This window comes from Ailuropoda melanoleuca, chromosome 10 (assembly GCF_002007445.2).
Source record: "Ailuropoda melanoleuca isolate Jingjing chromosome 10, ASM200744v2, whole genome shotgun sequence".
Classification (NCBI taxonomy): domain Eukaryota; kingdom Metazoa; phylum Chordata; class Mammalia; order Carnivora; family Ursidae; genus Ailuropoda; species Ailuropoda melanoleuca.
The window spans coordinates 8,110,781-8,137,654 of record NC_048227.1 but is presented as its reverse complement, the minus strand read 5'-3'; the positions used below and the strand labels follow the sequence as shown (position 1 = coordinate 8,137,654).

Genomic DNA, 26,874 nt, shown 5'->3' with positions numbered 1-26,874 from the left:
AAGCGGCCCCGCGGACCTCGCGCCCCGCGAGCGGACTACAACTCCCAGCGGCCCCCGCGGCCCCGCGCCTGCGTTCTGGTCTCCAGGACGCTGCGATGGCGGCTGCGGTGGTGGCGGCCCCCGAAGTCCTCCGGGAATGCGGCTGCAAGGGCATCCGGACCTGTCTGATCTGCGAGCGGCAGCGTGGAGGTGACCCGCCCTGGCAGCATCCCCCGCAGGTGAGGGCTCGGGGAGGGGCCGTGCCATAACTCCCTTCTTCATATGGGGAAACTGAGGCCCAGAAGACGGCTACGAAGACGGGGCCCGGATCAACCCGTGTCAGGGGCCTTCGCGGTGGGGGCGTTGCAGGGTGAGATGAGCGCTTTGAGGGGTGGGCTGTGAGTCGGGAAGGGACTGGAGTGGGTGCCGTCCGAGCACTACTCCGCTCTGAGCCCTGGGGAGAGTGTGACAGCAAACCTCCACGTAGCCCGCCCCCCCCCGTCCCCCGCCTTCCATTTCTGGGCCTGGGAGCTTCACGGAGTGGGGAGACTACCCGGAAAGAAAAGAGGATGCCGAAAACCAGGCAGGGCATTGTGTCCCAGACTCCGTCGAGCAGAAGTGGGCAAGGAGGAAACTAGTTCCGGTTAATTAAGGAAAAAGGAGTCAGAGCCTTTGCGGGGGGGCGGGGCAAGGGCGTTCCCGCTGGGGGTACTGCTTGGGTACAGGCCTGGGGTAGGTTCGTGCTTTTGGAAGGAGCGTGACGCTCCAGGGGCCGCCGATACCGATCCCAGAGGGCTGTGTGTGTGGTGGTTGGGTAGGCTGGACTTGTCCTGAGTGCCACGGAGAGCCGCTCATGGTTTTAAAGGAAGTTAAAGATCCGGGGAGAGGGGGAGAGGCAGATAGGAAGGTATGGAGTCTGGGAAACCAGTGCAGAAACCGTCACAGCATCCGTGGTAAAAGCTTGGAAGATCCTGTGGAAAATGGTCTGGTGATTTCTCAGCAAATTAAAAGCAGAATTGCTGTGTGATCCAGCACTTCTGGATATACACCCAAAAGAATCGAAAGCAGACCCTTGGAGAGAGATTTGTACGCCCACGTTCCTAGTGGCGTTGTTCCCAGCAGCTACAATGCAGAAGCAACAGAAGAGTCCCGCAGTGGGCAAGCGGGTAGACAAATGTGGCCTACTGTGTCCGAGGGAATATTATGTCCCTTGAAAAGGAAAGGCATTTTGACATCTGCTGTGACATGAGTGGATCCTGAGGTCATTATGCTGAGTGAAATGTGAGTCACAAGAGGATAAACATTGCAGGATCCCACTGCCACGAGGTCCGTAGAGGAATCAAACTCAGAGTCAGAAAGTAGAATGGTGGGTGCCCGGGGCTTGGGGGAAAGAAAGAAGAGTTGTTTGTGGAGTTCAGAGTTTTAGAGAGCTGGGGATGGGTGTATTTAACGCTGCCGTGTACACTTAAAGATGGGGACGATGGCAGATTTCATGTCATATGTATTTTTGCCACAAGTAAAGCCTGAGAAGTGCCCGAAGTCTGACCTTTGCCTGTGACTGGGTGGGGGGATAGCCCCTGCCTGACTTGCTGGCTGTGGGATGAGCAGAAGGTAGAGGACGTGTCCGTGTGAGGTGCCAGAAGACAGAGGACACCATGGTTCACACACCGGGTGGGCAGCAGCGGCCATGACATGTAAAGGGGGGGGGAGGAAGCAGAATTAACTGGACGGGGCGGGCCTCAGACTGTCATGCAGCTGGGACAAAGTCATGGCCAGCCCAGGGGGGAGCTCCGGAGCCGACTGACAGAGGAGCCCCGTGTCAGGTAGAAAAGGCCAGACCTGCGCTGAGTCATTGGTTGGGGGCTGCCTGGGACTGGGTGGCCTCTGCCCAAAACCTGAGGCTGATCCTGGGAGGCACCGCAGCAGGAGCTTGCCCTCGGGGCACTCCTCGAGGATGACTGGCAAGTTCTCTCTTTTGAAGGGAAATGCGGGCAGTGCTTCTGTGGCCACAGAGGAGGGCAGGGCGCAGAGGCACCCCCATCTCGGAGACAGCGTCTCCCCTCTGGCTGCCCAGCATGCTCTCCCTCTGACAGCCCCCGGGGTCCTCTGCTTTAGTCCCCCCGCGGCCAGGGAGGCCAGAAGACACCCCCAGCGACATGAGCACAGTGTGGACCCGCAGGCAGCCCCCAGCTCTGCAGCCTCAGGCTAGTTCCTTCACTTTGCTCTGCCCAGCTCCCTTCAGCTTTTGAGTGGAGAACAGTAGTGGTTGCAAGGACGCTTTTTCCACTTAAGATGAGGAAAGTGAGAAAGGACCGGGCAGAGGGCCCTTCCCAGGAGGCAGGCCCAGGCAAGGAGGGGTTCGGCCTCCCTCTGGACTCCAGCTGCTCTCCAAAGTGGCTTGGGGGGGGAGGGGAGCCAGCCTCCAGAAGGCACACATGCGGTGTGAGGAAGGTGTTCCTTCCATGGTTTCAGGTCCCTCAACTTTCTTTTGCAGAAAACACACCGTTTCATTTACTACTCCGACACTGGCTGGGCCGTGGGAGCTGAGGAGTCTGACTTTGAAGGCTGGGCCTTCCCCTTCCCTGGTGTGACACTGATAGAGGATTTTGTGACCCGGGACGAGGAGGCCGAAATGGTGCAGCTGATGGACCGGGAGCCTTGGAAGCTCTCCCAGTCTGGACGGAGGAAGCAGGTAGGCTGGCCCTCGGCGGGGGAGGAGGGGAGGGCCAGCCTGGCTGGTCAGAGAGGAGTCACTCTGCTGGGCCCCTCCAGACTCCTTGCCCTGCGCCCCTTTGCTCGTGTTCCTCCCAGTGCCTCTCTCTGCAGCCACAGCACCCCAGGGCCATTAGTGGGGCAAGCTCCCCCGACCCTGGGGCTTGGGCAGCCAGGGGGGCCGTGTGTGTTGGAGTAAGGGGCACAGGCAGCCCGGCCTCCTCCACTTCCCCACCAGACACATCACATGCAGGCCGTATGGCAGACTGATGCTCAACCTGGAGGGTTTCTAGAAGGCCGCCAGTCTCCCCATTAGTTTTGAGATACTTAGGCCCCCGAGTCCTGGACCTCCCCTTCGCTGGGGATCACAGCCCCTCTTCCCTGCAGCACTGTCCACCATTGGCCGTCTTTTCCTCTTCCCTCCCCCTCAGTGGCTTCAGTGCTACGCCGGTCATTACACCACTTCCTCTGGTGTTCCCATGCCCTTTCGCCCCTCACTGTCCTGCTGCTTCCCTAAACCCCAGCCCCGGTCACGTCCAGCTCCTCCGATTGCTGGCCTCCCGGCCCTGGCCGTCCTGCTCCGGCGGTCACACCAGTCTCTCCGGGGCGGCCCCTTGAGCAACCTCTCCCCCCCGCCGCCCCCGGCTCTCCGCTGCCGGCTGTCTGGGGCCGTGCCCTTCTTGCCCGAGCCCTCTGTTGTCAACGTCAGTTTTACCTCAACCGGTCTTTCCCCCAGAGTGCCCATAAGCTCCATCTCTCACCTCTGCAGCCAGCTCCTCCAAAGAGTCCTTTATTCTGTCTTCTGTGTGTCTCCTCCCGTTCCCGCTTCACACACTCGCCGCTTCCTTCCCGGCCCTGCGCCCTCACCCAGCGGCCGGTTGTCAGGCTCAGCCCTCGGGCCTCTCCTTTTCCAGACGCTCCCTTGCTGGTCTCCATGAGTCACGGCTCTGACACCATGCGTGTGTTTGCGACTCCCACGTTCATGTCTCCAGCTGGCTTCCCATATTTGCCAGACCCTCGCTGAGCTTTGGGTCTTGGCCCACCCCGGCACCCCTGCAGTGTACCCATCTCGGCAAATTCCATCTTCCATCTGCTCAGGCCGGAAACCATGCAGCTCTCCAGGTTTCTCTCTCACTGGTCATCCCTGTCCACTTTCTTCCTTCAAAACATGCCCGGAATCTGAGAACACAGCACCGCACACCCCCACTGCCCCCACCTAGGTCCCAGCCCCCGGTTCTGCTGCTGGGATTCCTTCTGGAGCGTCCTGGGGCCCCTGCCCCCGCTTCTGTCAGTTGCCCCTGCAGAGGACCCCTCCTCAGACGCACTTGCTGCTCTGCTACAAACCCGCCAGGCCTCCCATCCCGACCTTCGCGTCCCCGCTGCTCTCGGTGTCCCCGTGCAGCCGCCTTGGTGCTCCAGGTCACACGTTCCTCTGGACGTTACACCCCCCCCCCCCTCGCCTGCTGCTGCCCTGGGGGCCCAGCCAAGCTGAGACATGCCGAAGCCGGAAGGAGAAAGACTTTTGCACCAGATAGCGCCACCCTCCCTTGGGGGTGGGGGACCCAAGGGGGCAGGAGTTGGTGGATAAATGCTCATCCCTTGGGCCATAAGTCTGAGGGGTATTCTAGAAGTCTCCTCCCTAATGACTGTTTTTTAAGATAGAATCCACATACCGTAAAATCCGCTCATTTAACATGTACAGTTTTGCTCTATTCAGAATGTGCAGCCATCTCCACCGCCTGCTTCTGGAACAGGCCCATCGCCCCAAAGGAAACCTGTACCCCATAGCAGTCGCTCCCCATTCCCCTGGCAACCACTAATCTACTTTGTCTCTGGATCTGCCTGTTCTGGACGTTTCACGTAAATGGGATTATGGAACATGCGGCCCTCTGTGTCGGCCTCTTCCCCTGACCACAGTGTGGTCAGCCTGTGTCAGTGCTGCGTGGCATTTGTGGCCGGATGGCACTCCGTGGTGTGGACACTGGCCTGTCCCCGCTTTTCGGCTGCTGTGCCCCGGAGTTGCTGTGAACACCACGGGCAAGTGTCTGCATGGCCATGTTTCCAGTCCTGGGCGTGTCACTGGGAGCGGAACTTCTCTGTCAAGGTTCTGAACCCCAGGGATCCCCAGCTCCGACCGGGGATGAGGCTGCCTTGGGCTGACCCCGCCCTCCCTCACTGCTCCTTTTTCCCACATCCTGACCCTTTGGCCTCACGGCCCAGAACACACTGCCTGCACAAGGGCCCTTTGTCTCCCTCTCTCTCTGCTTTCAGGGGCACACGGGCTAAGTGCACATCGTCTCCCCTTCCCTGCTTTCTTCCCTTAGCGTCTACCAGCATCCGAGCGTTTGCCGTTTGTCTGTCTTCGGGGCCAGCGTTCTCCTGCTGGAGCTGGGTCCTGACCCAGAGGCGGGCATTTCTGCTTCTCTTGGTTGCGGTGATAGCTTCTTCAGACCTGGCCTGTGATAGCCGTTCCTAGAAACTCACGCACTTCTCCATTCCTCTTTGTCCCCCCCTTTCAGGACTATGGCCCCAAAGTCAACTTTCGGAAACAGAAGCTCAAGACCGCCGGCTTCAGAGGCCTCCCCAGCTTCAGCCGGGACGTGGTGCGGAGAATGGGGCTGTACCCCATCCTGGAGGACTTCCGGCCCGTGGAGCAGTGCAACCTGGACTACTGCCCTGAGCGGGGCTCGGCCATCGACCCCCACCTGGACGACGCCTGGCTGTGGGGGGAGCGGCTGGTGAGCCTCAACCTCCTGTCCCCGACCGTGCTGTCCATGTCCCGGGAGGCGCCCGGCAGCCTGCTGCTCTGTCTGGCCCCCTCCGGCTTCCCGGAGGCCTTGGTGGAAGGGGTGATGGCCCCCAGCAGGTCTGTCCTGTGCCAGGAGGTGGAGGTGGCCGTCCCCTTACCCCGCCGCTCGCTGCTTGTGCTCACGGGAGCCGCGCGGCACCAGTGGAAGCACGCCATCCACCGCAGACACATCGAGGCCCGCCGCGTCTGCATCACCTTCAGGGAGCTGTCGGCCGAGTTCTGTCCCGGCGGGAGGCAGCAAGAACTGGGGCAGGAACTCCTGCAGATCTCTCTCTCCTTTCAAGGGAGACCTATGTGAGCCACCTCCCTGGGGACAGGAGCTGGCGCTGGGCCTGGCCAGGGTGCCGGCTCCGGCCTTGACTGTCTGCCAGGATTTGAGGCCGGGAAGCCCGGCACAGGGGGTTTTCTCCCCAGCTTAGTAGCTTTTCAGAGAAGACTGCTCAGCGTCCGGACACGACGACAGTGTGGGCCCCGCCTGGGAGCTGGTTGTGATGGGAACGTGCCTCAGGTCAGTCCTGTCTGACCTGCCCGTGGCCACCGTGTGGGGAGCCTGTCACAGTTGGAGGGCAGGGGGATCATTTGAGCTTAAACATGTTGGTACCACATAGAACCGTTTTCTCCTTTCTCTCTCAATGAAGTTCCTTGATACCCCACATTCTCCAGTCCTTTCATTTGGGAAGTGAGTTGGAGAGCAGAATTGATGGAAGGCTACCATTTCAGCCTTCAGAGCGGGTGACCGCCTCTGCGTCAGGCTCTGCCTGGGTCATGCTTGACCCCCGGCAGGTGTGGGGGGGCAGTGAAGACAGGGAGATCTCCAGAGAGTCCGGTCCCATGTCCCTCCCTGCCCCATGCTGTGAAAAAGTAGGGGGACTTCCTGATACTGGTGCCGTGTGGGGTGCTCACCTGGGTGGCAGCCAGCCCTCTTCCCTGCTCATAAGACAGGATACACTCACCAGCCATGTGCTCAGCGCCAAACTTTGGGACCAGGGCCCCATCAGAGCCCGGAAAGGTTCATGGTTCGCACTGGTCTTCAGTCATTCTAGAACCTTCTATGAGCTGTCAGGTGGGGGCAGTCACTGACCGCCATGAACTGTCTGTGAAGTGGCATCACTGTGGAGACCACTAGGTCTCTAGTGGCCGAATGAGCCCAGCTGCAGAGCGGGTGGCTCCCCGAGTCAGCTCACCTGGAGCAGGAAGGCGGAGGGCAGCTTCTTCGCAGAGTTGTGACCCTCGCAGACCCTGCCCTGGGTCCCTTATTGGGCATTCAGATGTAGGCCTGGCTGGAGCTCCAGCCAGTCCTGTTGCATGTGAACAGCTCGTGGGCTTGCGAGCCTGGTGGTCTGCTCCACGGGGGCCTGTGGGGAGCCTCTGCCCTGACAGGCTGGGCCACAGAGCACCCGTGTGTGGAGCCTGCAGGATGTTCTGCCAACACGGCCATGTGGGAAACGCTGCATGCCCAGACCTGTGCGGGGGGAGGCCTGTGAAGGCCGGGAGAGCCACTCAGCAAAGAAGCCCGTGGCCCTCAGAATCACCCAGTGCTTGCCAGACATTTGACAGCGGGCCCTCCTACAGCCCCGCAGATCAGCCCTCAGGGACACACTCCATGCTGTGGTCCGTACAATCCCCGGAGCGCACCTTGGGACATGCTGCATCATGTCACAGTCAAGCTGGTGACCCTAAGCTGGGTTTGTCCTTGAAGCTACAACAGGAAGACCATAAGTTCAGCGTGCCCACCTCCGCATCCACTGCTCGTGCCACCCACTGGGACGGGGCTGGGACGGGGCCAGGCTGGGGTGGCTCAGCCACAGGCTGAGGGGTATGATCACTGCTTAACTCTGTATTTGAGGGGACCGTTCCTGCGTTCGCACGCTCTGCGTCAACAGCAGAAATAACGCTGTGCGGACCGTTCTGTCCTGATGCTCTGGCGGTCTGACCCCGAGGAGCGACGGGCCTCACGGGAACGTCCTAACACGGAAGCATCCACTCCGAGGCTGGCTTCCAGCACCATCCTTTTCCAGAGTAAGTCGGGGAGAGCGCAGCCGATAGCCTGTCTTGCTTTGACAGATGTTAAGGAAACTCAGGGCCATTTATGTGTTTGGAGCTGGGGGTAGTGAGGCCCAGGCTGGTCCCAAAGGGCAGGAGGATGCGGAGCTCAGTCCAGGAAGCATCGTCTGGGTTATTCCTGTTGAGACTCATGTAGTCTGTACTGTGTCCCCAGTAACTGTGTGTGTATATGTGGGGGGGGGGGCACAGACATCCAGGGCTGCAGAGGGTTCAGCAGGTTCTAAACTGGGCCTAGCGAGGCATCTCGGCTCAGTCCTGTGCCCCTTGCCCTGCTGGCCCCCACCCACAACTCTGTGGACCCTGACTCGCCACCTTCTGGAAGCATGGGAGTCGAGACTGAGCCTTCTGTGGGTTGGCTGCACTCACTGAGGAAGTGGTCCATGCAGTGGGCTTGCTGGACCCGGGCTTTGTAGGGAACTTAGCCCTCCTTTAGACCCGGGGGCCTGGGAAGGCCTCCTCCCGGGCTGCAGAGGAGGTGGGCCCCCCGAGGGATTGGCAGACCTTGTCCACGCAGCGGTGTCGGCTGCTTTGCACACCTGACTCCTAGAAGCCTCTAGGTTGAAGTGCCTGCAGGTTCAAAATAAAAGACATCCTTTCCTGGACAGGGGCCTCAGTGGGTAACAGTTACAAAACAGAATGTCTGGGAGCTTCTCAGGAGTGTCACTAGGCACTAGGGAGGGATTCCGGGGTCCTGACCCCAGAGCCACAGGTACCTGGGGTGGAGAAGTTGCCCCCAAAGGACCAGAGCCTCTGTGGCTCCTCACCGGGAGGGTCTGGGGACCTTCAAGCTGACCCAATTTAGATGGGCGCTGTTGGCACCCAGCCACCCGCGGGGCTGTCCTTTGCTGTGTTTCTAGAAAAGGAGAGCCCTGCTGGGGAAGGGAAGGGAAGCGGCAGCCAGAGACGCTCCGTTCTCTCGGGGCCCCACTCGGAGGGAGCTCCCCAGCATGTCTGGGTCCGAGCACCCTGCCTGCCCATTCCAGAGCAGTCACCCCCTCGCCTGGGAAGCCTGTTAAGACACGATGTCGGTGGGGCGCCTGGGTGGCGCAGTCGTTAAGTGTCTGCCTTCAGCTCAGGGTGTGATCCCAGCGTTCTCCTCCGCTAGGAGCCTGCTTCTTCCTCTCCCACTCTGCCTGCTTGTGTTCCCTCTCTCACTGGCTGTCTCTATCTCCGTCAAATTAATAAATAAAATCTTTAAAAAAAAAAAAAAGACACGACGTCGGTGACCAGCAATTCGGAAGAGGCAGGAGGGGCCTCAGGAGAGGCAGTCTGCCCTCTGGGAGGCAGCACACACTGCGGAAGAGCCAGGGTCTCCCGCCCGTCACCTCCGTCCACGGCGCTCCGCCAAGAGCAGAGAGGGCGCGTCACAGAGGCACTGATTTATTCAGTTCAATCCCAGGCAACTGTGTGAAAAACCCGCACACAGGATAGGGGTGATGTTCACTGTATGTGGTCTCCAGTGTCATGCATAATGAATTAATCAGCGCGAGACAGGTAACCGCTGCCGCGGAGCCCTGATGCGCTCAGACTCACGCGCTCTAAGCCTCACCAGACTTTCCTAGAAGACATGAGAATACACTCTGCCCTTGCAGTTTCTAAAATAGAAACACTTGGGTTTGGAAACTTCTGGTCCGGTACTAAAGGGAGACCGTGTTCCACTTTGGAGAGGGCTTCAGCGACTCTGGCCGCTTAGATCGTGAGCCCCGGGAAGGCCCTGCGCAGAGGAAAGTAGGGCAAGCCCTCGCTGGCTCCAAGGCGGCCTGCGCGGTGCCTCACCCCGAGCGGCCAGGCGCCTGGAAGGCTCACAATCAGGTTAAACCTCCACAAACTGCCTTTCCGGCTCATCATCGGCCTCCCCCTGCCCCAGCCCGCCCCGCTGAGTTGTGTCGGCAGCTCCGAATAGCCAAAGCTATGGGGCTACCCTGAGATTCCCCACAGACCACCAGTCCCCAGACCCATGGTCCTCTCTGTTCCCACAGAAACTCTGCTTGCCCCATGCTGCTGGGAGCTGGGAGAACACTCTAGAGGAAAGAGAACAAGAACTACATTCTTCTAATCACCGTTAAAAACACGGGATGTGGCATCTTTGCTACCCGTGCAGCATGGTCACGGGTCACCCAGTGTCTAGCCCGAGGCAGCCAGGCCAGCAGCTCTGCCCGCAGAACGGGCATTAACCACCAGCCCCCAGCTGGCACTGGGGGTGCTTTCCAGTCTGGGGAGCTTGACACGTCTGGCGCACTTGGGGCAGGGACACCAGATGGCCCAAGAAAGTGAGGCCAGGACAGCCCCTCTCCGAAGGCTCAGGCTAGAGGAAGGGCCTGCTGCCCACTCCCAGCTGTGGGGAGGAGCCAGCCTGTCCCGTCCCGGCTAGGACACACAGTGGCTGTCTTACAGTGACTCGGACACAAAGCAAATACATACGAAGCCAGACAAGCCTTTTCAACAAGGCTCCAGGAGAGAACAGACACGCGCCAGAGAGCAAGCAACGAAAGACGTCTGCAGACAGCCAGGACTGCGCCCCGTGGAAGACGCCAGGCTCTCGTCTGGCTCCATGGAACCCAATGTCCAGGCTCCCATAATGTCCCGACATCACGGTGACTCCTGGCACGGCTCCCACACAGCCCCTTGGCATTTTGGTTATGTGTGAAGGTGTACGTGCTCAACAGTATGTCACACCCGCCGCAGCCGCAGCCAGGCCAGCCAGGATTTCTCGGCACAGGCAACCCAGACCCCAGAGAGAGAGAGTAAGCTGTCCACAGAAATGCCATCAGAGCATGACGTCCGATGACGGCGGAAACAAGAAAGGCTCCCTCTCCAGGCTGCTGCTGGCCGATGTGGTAAACATGGGTTTTAAAAGCAGCTCGGGGTACGGCATGCTCACCCCAGGCTGAACCGTAGTACGTTATGTGCGCGGCCCAAGAACACGGGCTCTGGTCTAGTGAAAACATCCGAACCCACATGGCACGCGGCCACGGAAATGCGTGAGCTGGGCCCCTGCGTGTGGCCGAGAGGACTGGGGGTCTCGCCCTCCCTGCAGCTACTGCCCACATCATTAAAAGCAGATCTCACATTGCGCCAGGTTAGGACAACGGGCCTTGTCTAGACAGAAGGTCCCCTAGGCTGCGCCCTCCCGCCTCCTGTGGTCACGGGCAGCAGGGAGACGGGAAGCACCAGCTGCTGTCTGGGCCAGTAGCTTTGGCGGCCATAGCCTGGTGGAGCAGCCGACGTGGGCCCAAACGCTATTCTGTAGCCCAAAGATCGAGGGCTCTGCACTGTGGGCCCCTTCCCCACCCTGGTGGCTTTGCTGGGTCAGCGTGACCGGGGCTCCAGGCTGACTGGGAAGAGCAAACTTGAGCCCAGGGTGCCCCAGAGTACACCCCCTCCCCCCACCTCACACGGGACGCCCACACACGTGCCTCCCCAGCCCCGTCAGGCCACCATCGGAAGTCTTCCCCAGGGCCGGACCAATCCGAAGCCCGGCTAGGCACCCACCGCGCCTGCTAAGCGGACCAGGGACCCCCGACTCCTGCCTCTCCCCTGTCAGCCCGGCCACCTAATCGTCCCAGGGCAGGGGAGGGAAGCACCGGGCCAAGCTGTGGGCCTGCGCCCGGTCTAATCGCAGCAGGGCAGCACTGTGAGACCCCCCTCAGGGGTCACGGGGCGATCCCTTCTCTGAAAGCCTCAGCCCTCCCCCTCTCTCCCCGCCCCCGCCGGCCGCTGGCTCCCCATCACGGAGATGGCCCGTGACACCTGGGGGCCGCTTGGAGCCCCGTCTCCTGCCACAGGAAGCCCCCAAGCCCCACAAGGCAGGCTGTTTTTGCTCTAGGCTCGTAGCAACAGAGTCTCTCTTTTTACTACAGATCTCCATTTTCTGCGGGAGGACCACCCAGCCAGGTGTTCCGGCATGAGGACGGATAAGACTGTGGTCTCGAGCCTGCGGCGGGGTCAGGGCGCCGCGCCCTCACACCACCTGCAGGCTGCGCTCGTGCCCGTCCAGCTGCACCTTGAGCTTGTGCAGCTCCTCGATCTCGCGGTTGTGCCGCTCGGTTTTGTGGCGCACCAGGGAGCGGTAGAAGTGGATGGTGAAGACCACGAAGATGAGGCCCACGGGCACCATGATGATGGTGGACACGAGGGCGGCCTGCCAGCCCGTGTGGCCGCCGGGGCCGGGCACGGGGCCGGGTTGGCGGCGCGCGTCCACGGGCAGGAACTTGATCCAGCAGAGCAGCACCACCTCGGCCAGGAAGAGCAGGATGCCCAGCACGGTGGAGAAGCCCCAGGCCAGCTCGATGTAGGGGTGCATGCGCTCGTGCGGCGACTCGCTGATGGAGTTGAGGTTGTGGATGTTGCTCACGGCCTCCACGTTGGGCAGGATGCACGTGCTGATGAGCAGGGCGAACAGGTGCACGGCCACGAGCACCGTGGTGCAGGCGCTGAAGGCGATGAGCAGCGGCCGGGGGTACTGGTACTGCGTCTCCAGCTGCACCTCCACCATGGCCACCTGCAAGGCAGAGCGGGCAAGGCTGGGCCGGCGCAGGGCAGGGGGCGCCCGCCTTGCACTTCAACGTCTCCTGTTTTCTGAGGAGCTAAGAATGTCTCGCCGAGCGGGGATCTCGAAGGTGCAGGAGAGATTAAAGCGCAGGGTGGGGAATGGTGGGGCTCACCCCCCGGGGGGCCTTCCCGGCACGAACGCAGGGGGTTCCTGGGGGTACCGGGCTTTGAGAGGCCATACTTCCCAGGACCCCGTGGCTTGGCTTAGCCACCAAACAAATGCTGTTTTTCAAACGATAAAAAACTCGGACGCCTGAGTGGCTCAGTCGGTTGAGCGTCTGCCTTCGGCTCGGGTCATGATCCCGGGGTCCTGGGACTGAGCCCCACATCGGGCTCCCTGCTCAGCGGGGAACCTGCTTCTCCCTCTCCTGCTCCCCCTGCTTGTGCTCTCTCTCTCTCTGTCAAATAAGTAAATAAAATCTATAAAATACTTTAAAAAGAAATAAAAAACTAACCTTTCAAAGGGTAACAAGAGAAAAGTAGTAAGAGGGGCTCCTAGCGGCCCCCAGACTCAGAGCCACACACCCAGACAGCCTCACGCAGACCGCAGGGTGCATGTGGCAGTGGAGACCAGACGCCCCAGGGAGAAGCCCGCATCTCCAAGGCCAGGCATGGTGACAGCAATGAGGGCAGAGGTGAGGGGAGGCTGTGGGGAGGGGGCTGGGCTGGGCAAAGAGCTGAGTCATCACCCACAGTCACAAGGAGACAAGGCCAATAGGTAAGGCCTGAAATGGATAAATCTAGGAACAGCAGTCTGGAGAAAGTTATTCAGAAAGGAGGGGCCTGCAGTCACTGCTGCGGGTGGGGGGTGGGGGATGCTTAGCGGCCTCCCGGGGCTCCTTCCGTTGTAAACTGGGAGCATGTATTAACTTTGATAAAATAAAACTGTTTTTATTATCTTTTTTTAACTGAAAATATTTTTTTAACTCATGCCCCTGAGATCAAGAGTCACGTGCTCTACTGACTGGGCCAGCCAGGCGCCCCCAAAACTAGTTTTAAATAAAAGAAAAAGGGGCGCCTAGTTTGGTTTTGGCTCAGGTGGTGATCTCAGGGTCGTGAGATCGAGCCCTGCGTCTGGGCTCCACACTGAGGGGGGTCTGCTTGAGATTCTCCTTCTCCCTCCACTCTTCCCCTCAACTCATGTGCGCATGGGCGCGTTCTCTCTCTCTCTCAAATCAATCAATCAATCTTCAAAAAGGAAAGAAAAGGAAAGGAAAAGATCTACAGAGGGAACCAGAAGCCCCAGCCTATCTCCGTGCCAGTGAACATCTATAGACAGCAAGGCAGGACCTGCTCAGCACATGTTAAAGGGCATTCAAACTACAGACTAGGAAACGTGCTCCTGCCTTGCTTCCCCCAGGGCAGGCCCAGTCCACGGAGAATGGCTCCCTCCGTGGCCTGGCACCTGCCCCCGGTCCCCCTCCCCGGCACTGTGGACTTCTCCCAGGGGATGGTTTAGTTCAGGCCCAGCAAGGACTCCGGAGCTCACCAAGGGCCTTCTCCTGGGTACCCAGAGGTAAGAAACCAGACAGTCAAGGAAAGGGGAGGGAAGGCAGAAAGAAGTCAGAGGAAGGCTTTTCTACCCACTGTGTTTTCTTCCTAGATCTAAGCCATCCCGTTTTTAAAATTTGACAATAAAGATTTCATAACTTCTAGCAACTACCACCTCCTAGAGCGAGAGACTCAACCTCTCAGCAGAAACAGAACATTCAGTAGGTAAAAAGAAGATATGGCAGTCCTAGTGGACCACAGCTGAACGGAAACTCAGCAGCGACCACTGCTCCATATAGACAGTCGCCATACCACAAGAGTTGAGGCATGGTCTTTTCTCAGTGCCCCTGTGGCCTGGACAGACTCTTGTGACCACAAAGGACATGGTTCAACAAAAGGAGGTTGTAAACCACAGAAGACGTTGAGGTGAGAAACAAAGATAAGTAAAAGGCCTAGAGGAGGAAAGCAGTTTTGTCCAGCCTTCGGGGGAGAAAAGGCCAAAAGGCCTTTTTTCAATGTGTTTATGCAAAGATTTTATGAGGGGGCCTCGGATCACTGGTTCTGTGTGTTTGCAGAAGGATAGACATGAAGAAACTGGCTCAGGGCTGGGCAAAAGTGCTTGCTGTCGGACAAAAGAACAGCTTTGCAATTCTAATTAGGGGATACAGAACTCGAAGGGAGAGACTCCACCTAGCAAACTGCCTGTTTTCATTTTTGCCTGTCCCTGCCCCTCGGTCGACCACTGCGTCTGCGGCTGACAGGCTACCTGATGATCTGTGTGTCTGCGTTCTCCGCGCTGAGCCACCGTCCGAATGATGACCTGGTCTACCAGCGGCGCTTGTGGGCGCGCTGCTGCTGTCCCCAGCCCTGGTCCTTGCGCCACGCTGTTTCTACTGCTTTCCAGTTTCCCCCCATTACAGCTGAATCTCCAGCACGTATTAGGCTGTGGCAGCCTCCCTGAGAGGAACCCTCTAGAAGGGAAGGTGAGGGCACCTACGGCTGCTGAAATGTATCCCAGACTGCGTAACGGAGCACGTGCTGGTAGAGGAGACACTCCGTAAATGCTAAGAAAGGAATAATTCCTGGCAAGGGTGACCGCCATCGCCAAGCTAGGGACAGACAGCACTCTGTGGGACACATCGGGCCCTCCCATGCCTGTCCCTCTGTGGTCACTATTTTCATTCTAAGACCATTTCCTACCCTACGGGCTGCCACTTGGCCTCACACTGGCCCTCTAGAATCCACTCCTTGTTTTGTAACCCGATGAACAGGGCCTGTTTTCCAATTTTAAGTGAGTAGTTTTGGAGGTTTCGATGTGGGTGAGCCCTTTTGTGGGCTGGGAAAACAGTGACGCGTCTCTAAGTCTGCAGGTCCAAGTATTTGATCCAAGTATTTGGAAGGCCACGGTCTAAACAGACAGCTGCAGACAGGAAGTGACCTCTGAGACCCGGCCCCTACACGCAAAGGAAACCTGGCGGACTGCATCGGCTCACGCGATACCCCTCGGTTTGTCTTCCAGAGTCACAAATGTAATAATAAGAGCAGGCCAGACACACACACTGCAATCCTATAATTCCGTGGTGGAGAAAACAAGCTCTCATTTTCATAGTGACGTTGATACGTCTCACACATACTTCTTCAAATTAAGCTTGAGAAAACATTCTGTCTTTTGCGTGTCATGGAAACCACAGGACAAAAATCACTATAAGCCAAGGTTGTGCACCGTATGACTGTACCCTTTTGAAGCTATGTTAAAAATAAGTAAATCAGGGGCGCCAGGATGGCTCAGGCAGTTAAGCAGGTACCTTCAGCTCAGGTCATGTTCCTGGGGTCCTGGGATCAAGCCCCGCGTCAGGCTCCCTGCCCACTGGGGAGCCTGCTTCTCCCTCTCCCTCTGTTGCTCCCCCCCTGCTTGTGCTCTCTCTCTCTCAAGTAAAATAAATCTTTGGAAAAAAAAATAAGTAAATCATTACCATGCAACACCTAAATAAAGCCTTTGCTTTAAACTACAGACCTAAACCCAAACTTATTGCCTCTAAGCTTGGTGACCTCTGCCACGCCCTGACAACAAAGGCTCTCAGTTTTCCAAGGGTGGCCCATACCAACGAGCGAGTAGGCCCCTGCCACAGGAGTGGCCAGAGTGGCTCACTCTGACAGTTTATTTTCTATACTACCAATCTGACAACAGAGGCTCTGGGCTTTGGAAAAATAACCACTGTTTTTTACATTAAAGAAAAAAGCTGGGGTGCCTGAGTGGCTCAGTCGGTTAGATGTCTGCCTTCGGCTCAGGTCATGATCCTGGGGTCCTGGGATCAAGCCCCATGTTGGGTTCCCTGTTCACCAGGGAGCCTGCTTCTCCCTCTCCCTCTGCTGCTACCCCTGCTTGTGCTCTCCGTTTTTCTCTCTCACAAATAAATAAAATCTTTTTTTAAATTAAAAAAAATAACGAAAAAAATTATTTCCACCCAATAGGACCTCTGAGCATACAACAGAGAATGAGGGGTGGTCACTCTCAATTCTGGCATCTTCACCCTCTGGGATAATTCCCTGAAGGGACGTGGGTCAGGGGCCTTGGAGTCAACAGGTAACATGGCCCTTCTTAGGGCATGGGATTCTGCCCCAAGATCGACTTTTGTCCTGGGGCAGAAGGAAAGCTGCAGCCTGGCAGCCAGGAGTCAGGCCAGGGGCTCTGCCTCATCACCAAGAGGCCACATCTTGCGGGGGCGGGGGGCATCTGCATCCTGAATGGGTTAAACTGAGCAAATCCCAATCAATCCCACAGACCCGCTCAAATCCTTCAGATTTCCATTCTTGGGTGGTGTCCGGGCTGGGGCAGACATGGGTACTTTCCCCCATGTACACTGAAGCTGTTTCAATTGCTCTCGACTTCCCTGCCAGGTAACTGCTTTGTGGGAATGTCAAAAGGGGGCTTTCTGTGGTCTCTGGGACTTGGGGACTCCCCTGGGTCCCCCAGACAACCCCTCCACTTGACGGAGCAGGCAACTGGGAGGAGCTGAGACATGGGGAGACTTCCCGAGGGTCTGTCCTGACCGCCAGCAGGGCCCAGAGGGAGTGCTTTGCTCCCTGAAGCTCCCCGAAGGATCTCGAGAGCAGAAGCCCACTTTGCAGGCTGCGGGCCCCGCCACGCGTCTGCACTCACCATGGCGAAGCCAGAGAGGAGGGCAGAGGTCCGGCTGGAGGCCTTCAGCTTGGCTCTGCTCAGGTACAGCTTCCTCCAGGACAGGGCCTGCACGGAGTGGTGGTTGGAGGTGACCAGCTCCAGGTAGCTGCGGCGGACCCAGTCTCGGTAATCCATGCCCTTGTGGCCCGGTTCAGAGCAGGCTGGAGTGGAGGGGTCCACAGGCACGTTGAGCTCGGCACTCATGGTGGGAGCCAGACTGGGGGCAGGAGAGAGACACTCTCAGGCATCCCAGAGGATTCCCGAGACCTGGAAAAGCCAGAAGCCGGGCAAGTTAACTTTCGATGGGACCTGCTGTATATACCCCACACCAGGGGTAGTATTGAGTGTGGGGACCTGATCCCTGCACAGGATCGTGGGGACCCTCTGCTGGAGAGGAGGGTCAGGAGTGCATTTCCAGGACCCCCCTTTCCCCTCGCCAGTGTCCATCGTGCCTCCACAAAGCTAAAGGTCCAGCCTTCCATCCCTACATCAGAAAGGCTCTAAGCAACGATGGATTGCAGGTGAATGGAATTCTAGGGTTAGCCAAAACACCTAAGGAATCTTCCAATTTCTTCCTATCTTCAGGAAATAGGGAGCTACAGCATGTATAGGACCAGCATGTAAAGATCCTAGGACCTAGTTGCTAAGCCTAGATTCGATCCTACTGTGTGATCCCTGTGCATTTTCCAGTGGGGACATCCCCACCTTACAGGGCTCGGAAACAAAATAACGGACCCGAAGACTCAAAACCGCTTTTCAAAGCCCAGGCGCCAACCATGAAAAACACATTTCCAAGCAGGGGCTCATTTCTCAAATCCAACTTGAATTTTAATCGGCGCAGTTCACCCCCAGAAATACTTGGTTTCTGTAACTAAATAAAAGCCACATCCAGGGTCCCATGGAAACCGTGAGCAAAAGGAAAAACTGAATCCACCGACACGGGCACCTTTCACAGAGCAATGGAGGCCAGAGGCATCTGCAGTCATCCCAGGTAGATACCTGGTTTGATAATAACACGGCATGAAGATCAGAAAGGCCAATCTGTTAAGATTTGTGAATTTAAACCCAAATCTCCACTAATCCAAATAGGGGATTGGCGGTCTCATGCGGCCCAAGGGGCCGGCCCGTGCAGCAGCACGCCAGGCTCGGCTCTAATTAATCTGTAGGGCAGACTTCAAGGGCACAGGCACCTCACAGCTCGCTTGGCATCAGATATTAACTTGTACGTTCAGGCCCGCATAGGACCCACCGAAAGCCTACTTAAGGCTATTAAGAACAGATCAGTGTTTCTAGGTCCCAGGGAGCATAGCTGGGGGTGGGGGGGGGCTGTTTACCAGGGTCAGCGGCTGCGGGAACGTGCCAAATTCGATCGAGCCACGTTAATCTCTAAAAGGGTTCTATGGGAAGGTCCTGGAGGTGGGGAAGAGCTCTCTCTTTTGGGGTGCCTTCCTCTTTGTTCTCTGCCAGGCTGCAAAAGTGTAGCTTTTACTGGCCAATAGGACCCTGGGGAACAGTTCTGTGCTCTTCTATGTCTGCCAGGGGATACCAATTACTAGGTCATTTCTAGGAACGTCGACGCGGGAGCCGTGGTCACCCTGCCCCCCGCCCACGTCTGCAGCCAGAGGCACTGCTTCGAGCACTTCCATCACTGGAACGTCCCTTCCTGCGGGAGAATCGAGAGAAAAGCTGCTAACTAACCCATCCATGAGCTCCAAATAATTGAGAACGGCATCACCTGGAAATTCACTTTTCCTCTCTTCTTCTCCTACACGTCACAGAAGTGAGCTGACAGGTATGAGGACGGCATAGGGCCATGTGGATGGGTGACAGGCACAACCTTTGCCCCCCAGGGTATCTGTCCTCTAAACTCCATCCAACAGATGCTTACTGGGCTCTACGGTCAGGCTGCGTTTGGTACTTCGGCATCAAAGATGGAAGTGGTGAGGATCCTTTGAGTTCCTTCAAGGAACTCTGCCCAGTGGGGGAGCAGCATTAGCAGGGGATTCTCACCCAGTGAGCTAAATGCTGCTTTAGTGGAGGGGGTGTGAGGGCCAAGGGAGCAGAGGAGGGGCTGGCTGCCTCAGCCTCGGGAAGGGAGAAGATCCCTGTTGGGGAGCAAGAACATAAGGAGTAAAGGCAGCACTAGCAAAGAGGGACCCTTCCTCGAGAGGAGACACTGCCCGCACGGCAGGGTCCTGAGAGGCAAGGGGACGTGGCAGGAAGGCTGGCGGCAGCAGGGGTCACGGAAATGTGGGGGGAAGGCAGGATATGGGAGGTGTGTGGAGCCAGAGGCAGCCCCGGCAGTAGGAATGCGCTGGACCCTCTGGAGGCGCCAGGCTGCAGGGGCTTTGAAGGAACTGGGGTCAGGCTGCTCTGGGGGCCCACTGAAATGGCTGGCTGACTGGGAGGGGCAGCAAGGACTGGGAGCCTCCAAAGGGGTAAAGGCAGGTGTGGGGTCAAGAAGCAGGAAGCCCAGGGCCCATCAGTGGTTATGGGCTCAAGTTGGAGAGGAGATGGAGGGCTTTGGGGGCAGTGAGGTCGGACACTGGCCTCTGGGCAGTGCCTAGGCAGTCTCAGCCCTGCACATGTCCTCAGAGTGGCAGGGAGTGGAAGGAAGGGAGGGCTGTGCGTCTGCTTGGAGCCTGGGTCTTGAGGCAGGCCTGTGGGTCCGGGAGATAGAGAGGCCACTTCCTGCTGACAGAGCAGCGCAGACGGATTCACATGCATCCTAACCGTCCCAGCCCCAGTGTCCTACCTTGTGCCAGACCTCCTCCCCCTACCCTGGGGAGAGGCAGAGTCTGGTCTTCACACTCCCTGATGGGGTAGGGGGTGGGGTGGGGAGGGACAAGATGGAACCGGACATCTCTGTCAGGTGGCAGACGCTCCAAGAGGTGCTCTCCTGGCTAAACTTTGCAGGGGATTTTTGTTTTTTATATATAAGGGGCAGTCACAGAACAAAGCTCTTGTAGAATAACGGCGACTCCCTAAAGATGAGCTATTCTCCTTGGCAGGCCTGTCTGAAACATTTCCAGGGGGTAGGTTTGGGGTTTGCCTGTCTTAACTTCCTTTAAACATCTGGGGCATGAGCAATGGCGAGTCTGTTTCTGACTCGGTCTTTGTCAAACCCGCGGTGAGGGGGGTGCACAGCCCCCACAGGGGTCTCCCAGAGGCATCCACCTGCATTTGTCCCTTCCCCTAGGGAAGCTTCAGTAGCCGCGGGACCCGCACTCCGTCCCCCGTCCCCAGCCTCCGAGCGTTCTCAGCGCCGCACCCCGCCCAAGGATCTCATGGGGTTTGGACCACCTGGCCACCCTCCAACCCCGCAGCCACCCCCATCCCAAGCCTGCCCAGGAGAAAGTCCATCCCCTCCCCCCATCGAGTATCCCGGTGCAATTCCGGTCCGCCGGCTGCCCCGCCCCCGCGGGCCACCGCAGCCGCTGCCAAGGCAACGGCGCGCCGCCGTCACGTGGTTGGCCCGTGGGGCGCTACGGACCACGTGACCTGACAGGCCGTGAGGGGAGGGGAGGGAAAGGGAGGGGCGGGACTCGCTGCCCCTCTTGGGGGACCCCCGCGGCGTGGACCCACTGGTCAGGACCACACGGGCCGGAAGCCGGGGAGCGGAAACCGGCAAAAGGTGCGCATCTCTCCCGTTCCCCGGGCGCGCCGTGGGCCACAGTGAATACAGTTGGTGCGGCGGCGAAGGGGGCCGGAAGCCTGGGCATCCCTCGCTCTCACCGCCCCCTGCCTTCTCCCCCAGCGGCGCGGGCAAACGATGCGGCTGCCGTTTATCTGGTCTGGGTCTGGACAACAGGTCCAGGGCAGGGTGAGCCCTGCTCGGCCCGTGTGTGGGTCTGAGGACCCAAAGAAAGCACGGAGTCCCCAGGGTGACCCCCAAAGGATGCCCAGGACTAGTCATGGGCCTTGTGGATGGGTGGGGAAAGGCCAGGAGGGCACGCCCTGCGGGGAGAGGGAACAGGTATCCCATTGTCAGGCCACAGGGCCGGCGGGGTGAGGTGGCTAGAGTGGGGAAAAGGGCTCCGTTTGGGAAGGGTTCCGGCAGCCACACCCGTTTGCCGGGGTGGACCGTGGCGCTGTGCAGGGCACGCAGGAGCTGGTCAGGTGGTCACCAGGACTGTAGCCGTCCGCTCCGCCCACAGGCCCAGCGAGACACGCGGGGTCCTAACCCTGGTGCAGCTCGCTTGGCCCCTGATGGACGTCCCCTGAGCTGTTCTACTGAACTATTCAAACAGGAACATTCTTTTCAGGAAGTGCATAGGAATAATCAACTAAGAGGCGAGATGGGTTCCTATCAAGCCCTGTGCCAGAAGGCCCCTCACAGTCTTTCCTGCGTGCCCTACATAGGATTTTTCCATCTGTCACAACACTATCCGACAGTGACACATTTATCCAAATGAAAGAAAAATTCCACTCATGTCAAGCAGTCCAAGTTTTCTGACAACTGTAAGAAGGGAGGTGAACGGATGTCAGGCCAAATCCATTTATCTCTCAAGATGTATTTTAGAGGCCGTTGCTGAGAGCCAGAATGACACCTTTTAATTCAGGAAGACACTTTAAAACAGACCACAGTCTAGGAAAATCCCAGGGTCTGATTACTGACCCTCCGCCCAACACACACGCACACACATTACAGATGGCTATAGGAAAGCGATCGTTTGAATTTCAGGGGGGCAGAACCCTCAAAAACCAACCGCTCTTTACAAAATGATCTGGAAAACAGGAAGGAACACTTTGTAAACTAGAGTCATTGCATCACAGATGACCATTTTTTCCACAACAGAATCACTTGCTTAATTTTTCACCCTTGGAATCTGACTGCACATCCTTTCGAAAGCTTCCGGTACCAGTGAGTGCTGCCTCCACCCGCAAGCACACTTACCCAGCATGCCCAGACAGAAGCAAAATCTAAGTCATCGTCACCAGTGCTTTTTGGAGCCAGTTTCTTAACCAAACACAGAAAATGGCTTTCTCACCCCACCCCCCAGAAGATTAAGGAAGGTGCCAGCACCATGCTGAACGGAGAGGAACAGTTAGAATACTAATAGTTGGAGGGCCTCTCAGATGCACAACTACACAGAGGAAGAGGGTCAGGGCAAGGCCCACGGGTGCCAGCCACCCAGCTGGCATGTCTGGGTGATAGTTTGGGCTGTGATTTCCTGAGTAGTTTGGCCATGGCAAGTTGCTCCTTCTCCTCAGGCCTCAGTTTGAAAAAGACCAATTCTCCGTGGCCCATCCCAGGGGCCGATCACGTTCTGGTTTTCCCCATCAATGCCCACCCTCATTCAGTGAAGACCGCGGGCCCTGCTTTCCTCTTCCCTGGGTCTTCTCATCCGGATTGCTGCTCTGGACAATGTATCCAGTCTCCTGACAGTTCTGTCCCCTTGGCCACTGACTCCTATGGTTAGTCCTTGTCACTACCCTTTAGATCTTCAATTCGCACCTCCTACTGCCTGACCCTTTCTTACCAGGTTGTCAGCCTGTACCAGGCTGCCTCCTAGCCTGTGCTGAGACCAGCCCCCCCGCCCCATGCCTCTCTTCCCACTCAGCCTGACCCCTTCCGACCTCTCCTGCCACCGCCTTCCCCCACTTCACGCCACACTTCTCAAGAGAGCTGTCGTTGCCACTTCCTTCCCAGCCCTCTGCAGCCCGCTGCTGCTGTGATGCTAACTCCAGGACAGAGTTCAGCTGTGCCTTCCTCCCATCTAGAAACAACTCTCTTTCTTGTTCTGGTGCCCTCACTTCTCTTTTAACCTGTGCAGTCTTCCCCTCTGCTGTCTGCCCCTAGATGTGGGTGTTTCCCCACTTCCTCCCGATGGGCCCCACCCACTCCCCTTGTTTCAAGGAGACTGTTGACTCCAAATGGTCACCTCCAGCCCAGATCACCCCCATCCTGGTAGGGTGCGTCCCAAGGCCCCCGTCGCCACACTCACAGCTGAATTCCTCATCTTTCCTCACCTGCCTGCTCTACCTCCTGGGTCACCTTTCTCAAGTTCTACCAGCCACCCGCCGGTGACATTACAGATCTGCCATTCCTGATTCCTCCTGTCCCCATCCAGTCCTGTGAACTCTCCCGTTTCTCCCTGGTGGTCCCACTGGTCTCACGCTAATTCAGGCCCTCACCTCTGCTCTGCATTCCTGCAAGAGCCTTCCACCTGTCCCCTTTCCATCTAGTTTCCACACTGCAAAGTGGAAAAATTCCTGTCTCTCTAACCCCCTCCAGCCCTTCAGTTCTCCCTGCGGCATTAGATCAAGTCCAATCCCCTTTACTAGTGACTCAGGCCATGAGAGGGCAACTGCTACTAATCCCTACTCGGCTTGCTTTCTTAAAACTGCTGTGAGCTACCCAGCTCAGCTCAGCCCTGCCCGCATCCCGGAGGCCTGGGTCACATGCCACGCTGCACCCTGTGCTACGCGCCACCGCACTGACCTTTCTCTTGTCTGTGTCTCATATCAGATCTGGAGCTCCTTCAAGCCAAGGCCTGCACCCTGCTCACCATCACCCCCACTGCTGAGCCAAGGACACTTAGGAATCCTTCCGATTAAGCTTTTGGTCCTTAATTGGTCCATGGTCAAACAAACATTTGCTCTGTTCTGTGGTATAAGAAAACTGAAAACTGCCTCAGGACCTGCCCCACGGTGTTGTCTTCACAGAAATATATTAAGATATGGCAAACTGTAGCTCACTTTAGTCACGTGTGCACCAGCGAGGAGACATAAATGAGCTTCCACAGGGGAAGAGAAGGCACACGTTTCCAGCGCTGCCGCCGAAGGAAACAGTGCTTTCCCCGCTCTCCTTCCAGGCAGGCTGGAGACCGAGTTATATTCCTATTTCTGAAAGTCGACAATACATCACTCCTCTAACTCAACTGAGTAATTGGCTTTTTCCAAAAAGATACATGTCAAAAACAGGAAAGGAAACTTAAACTAGTACCAGTCCTCAACAGGTTCCAAACCAGTGTTTCTGAAGGTACCGGGGCGCCTGCAGCAGAAGCTGCTGGGGGCCTGGCTGAAATGCCTGAGCTGCGAGGAGTCGGCCTTCGGGACGCAGCCCGGCAGTCTGGATGTCTGAGGCGAGCTCCACTGCCGCGGGGGCATCACATCCGCCGTCTCCAGCGCATGCGGCTAACTGCGCCATCTGCTCAGGCTCCTCCTGCCACAGAGGCCGTTTTTCAGGTCGGAACCACTTCCCTGCTCGCTTTCAGGCACTGAGATTTGCTGTCACATAACTGGACATCACTGAGCACCTGTGATGTCCCAGGCCCTGGGCTGGCCCTAGAGGTACAGCAAAGAACAGGACAGGCTGGTCCTCGCTCTGGTGGCGCTCAGAGTTGAGTGGGGGATGTGAGGGACGCTGGCGTGGCAGGGTGCTGACCAGTAAACAAAGGATGGGTGCCAGGAAGACAGGGAAACAGAACAGGGTGGGTGGAAAGCCGAGGCCCGACAGCACAGCAAGAGGCAGAGCAGGAGTGAGGGCAGTGGGACACAGACCTGGGCTGAGGCGGAGGCTCCAATGGGAAGCTGAAGCCGCAAACTCAGACTTCAGTGAGGGTGGTACTTAAAGCCATGGGTCGGATTAAGATCTCCTGGGGCCCGAGTGTTGACCATAAAAGGCAGTGCACAGGGTCACCCTAACATTTAGGATTTGAGCAGAGAAGCAAGGCAGGGCGAGGCAGAAAGAAAGGCAGGAGGCAATACTGTCAGGGATGCTAAGGGTGTCGGCTTCTAAATGATACAGGTGCCCCCAGGGGCTGGATGTGGCAACACTGAAGGCTTTCAGTGGGATGATGGGGATGAAAACTTGGGCAAGGTGGAAGCAAACACAGAGAACTCTCTGGAAGTTGGGCTGAGAAGGGAGGAGATAAATGGGGTAGTGGTTTACAGGAGATCCTGGAGCCGGGGCTTTGCTCTGCTGTCGTACATGGAGCTGCTTGCTGGGGGGGGCAGGGGGTGCGCACCAGGCACTGTACCTGGAGGGCAGGCAGGGCCGGTGGATGAAGAGGTGGGGCATGAGGACTCGGCCTGAACCTCTACTCTCTTTCCGCTCTGGGAGCCACTTACCCGCTAAGGGGGAGAGGGCCGAGAAAGGACATGTAAAGGCACCTTTTAGATGGTGGGAGATGAACACAGTAGGGAAGACCTAAGGATAGGTGGGGAGTGCCTGTTCCCTCCCATGTGACTTCTCTGGTCCTACATTCAAAGTGGGACTGAGGAGTCCGGCTCCTGATCCCCCAGGTGAGATAAAGTACTGTTCGCACAGAGGATACAGCAGTGAGGTACAATCCTTGCTTTAGGAAACGCTGCTCTCCGGAAGGCCAGGCTTGCTCACTTGCGTTCCCTCCCTCTCCAAACACGTGCACAACTGGTTCTCATGACTCATGGTAGTCATGTTCTGTAAAGTCACTGTGAGCGCTGACTGCTGATTAGTGAATACTGAACCCCTGCTGCTTGGGGAAATGGTATTTCTGTGACACCCCCCCCAAGTCACATCAACCGATCGACACATAACCTTGTTTTGTGTGTGTTGTTGTTTACAAACACGTTCGTTGGGGGCGCCTGGCTGGCTCAGTCAGAGGAGCATGTGACTTTTTAAAGTTTATTTTACTTTATGGGGCAAAGGGGACAGGCAGAGGGAGAGGGAGACTCTCAAACAGCCTCCGTGCCAGGGGCTTGACCCCACGACCCTGAGATCATGACCTGAGCTGAAATCAAGAGTCAGATGCTTAACCGACTGACTGAGCCACCCAGGTGCCCTGAGCGTGCTATTCTTGATCTGGGGGTTGTGAGTTCAAGCCCCATGTTGGGCATAAAGATTACTTAAAAATAAAATCTTAAAAAATAAAAAAATAAAAACACTTCGACGAACTTGCAGCCAACGGCACTGTAACTCATTCCTGAAACGAAGCTCATCTAAGGCACATCCGGCTTCTTGTGTTTAGGACACTAGACAGTACTGTGAGTACTATGCTTCGGGGCCATTTTAAAAATGGCAATATCATCAAGGAAAGGCAAAAAATGCAAAAAAATCTGCCATTAAATAGACAAGTTTGAGCTGAACAGGAAGGCAGGAACTGCCTTGTTTGAACTCAGCTGGAAACACTGCATTAGGCAACTCGCATTTTTCACCACTCTGTGCATGTCTGCAGATGACCGCAAAAGCACCGCAAGTACTCATCCTGGGGTTACAAAGTGTTAGCGAACAGGTGAGTTCACGAACACGGAACTGTGAACAGTAAAGGGCAACTATACAAAACTATTATATATGTTGTTACATGTGCGCGCGCACCAGGAGCTTACTGAAGGAGCGGGCTTCAGCCTACAGCTCTGGCACCAGAAGAGATGCACCGGGCCTCCCAGCCCAGCAGGTCTGGGCCACACACAGCTTCTCCCCAGAGCAGCACAGCACTACGGTGCAGGGGCCGGAATGGTGGATTCTGGGAGTCACATTGCTGGGGTTCAAATGCTAGCTCTGTCCCTTACTTGCTGGGTGACCCAGACCTGTTTATAAATCTCATTTGGTAAGCCTATAAGGGACATCTAATCAAAGGACGGAGTATTCTACTACAAGTAACTTTGGCACAGAGCTGTCCCATGAAGTGCTCAACAGAAGCGTGGGGAGTGAGTGAATGAATCAGAATTCTTACACGTGAGGTTTCCTGAGACACCGAAGTTATGCACACAAGTCCCGATTTTCCCCACACATAGGCCAATTAACGAGGGCATTACTGAATGATTCTCTCCCCATCAAGGCTTTTGTTTCTGGGGGGAAAGGGGGTCTCTCCGTATCTCAGTCCCTTCTCAATGATGACACCTAACTGTTCCCTTTTCTCAAACAACAAAACCCTGAAGACCGTCGTTCAACCTAAGGTATTGATAGCCCCTTAAAAATTGCCAGAATTGCTAGACATTTCCACTTAAGCATCCTCTTCTGAAACCTAGTAAAGGTATAGAACATAAACCTCCAGCCTGGCATCCTGTTACCTGTTCCGGCATTCGCCCCGCTGTCCAACACACTTCTGCGTGGTGTGTCAGTAAGCTCTTGGCCAGATGCACCAGAGGCAGCATCAGAACT

The 26,874-nt window shown here is 57.1% G+C and overlaps 2 protein-coding genes across 2 annotated transcripts; one reads left to right on the top strand and one right to left on the bottom strand.

Annotated features, from left to right (window-relative positions):
• The first annotated feature begins 59 nt into the window (after positions 1 to 59).
• ALKBH4 (alkB homolog 4, lysine demethylase) lies at positions 60 to 6,110 on the top strand. Its single transcript, XM_002925812.4, has 3 exons — positions 60 to 218; positions 2,474 to 2,671; positions 5,211 to 6,110. The coding sequence occupies exons 1-3, from the start codon at positions 96 to 98 to the stop codon at positions 5,796 to 5,798; spliced, it is 909 nt and encodes a 302-aa protein (XP_002925858.2). The 5' UTR covers positions 60 to 95; the 3' UTR covers positions 5,799 to 6,110.
• Positions 6,111 to 8,928: 2,818 nt separating this feature from the next.
• ORAI2 (ORAI calcium release-activated calcium modulator 2) lies at positions 8,929 to 17,084 on the bottom strand. The gene is made up of 2 exons (XM_034669971.1): positions 16,767 to 17,084; positions 8,929 to 12,065 (listed from the first exon to the last, which is right to left on the bottom strand). The coding sequence occupies exons 1-2, from the start codon at positions 16,989 to 16,991 to the stop codon at positions 11,526 to 11,528; spliced, it is 765 nt and encodes a 254-aa protein (XP_034525862.1). The 5' UTR covers positions 16,992 to 17,084; the 3' UTR covers positions 8,929 to 11,525.
• Positions 17,085 to 26,874: the final 9,790 nt, after the last annotated feature.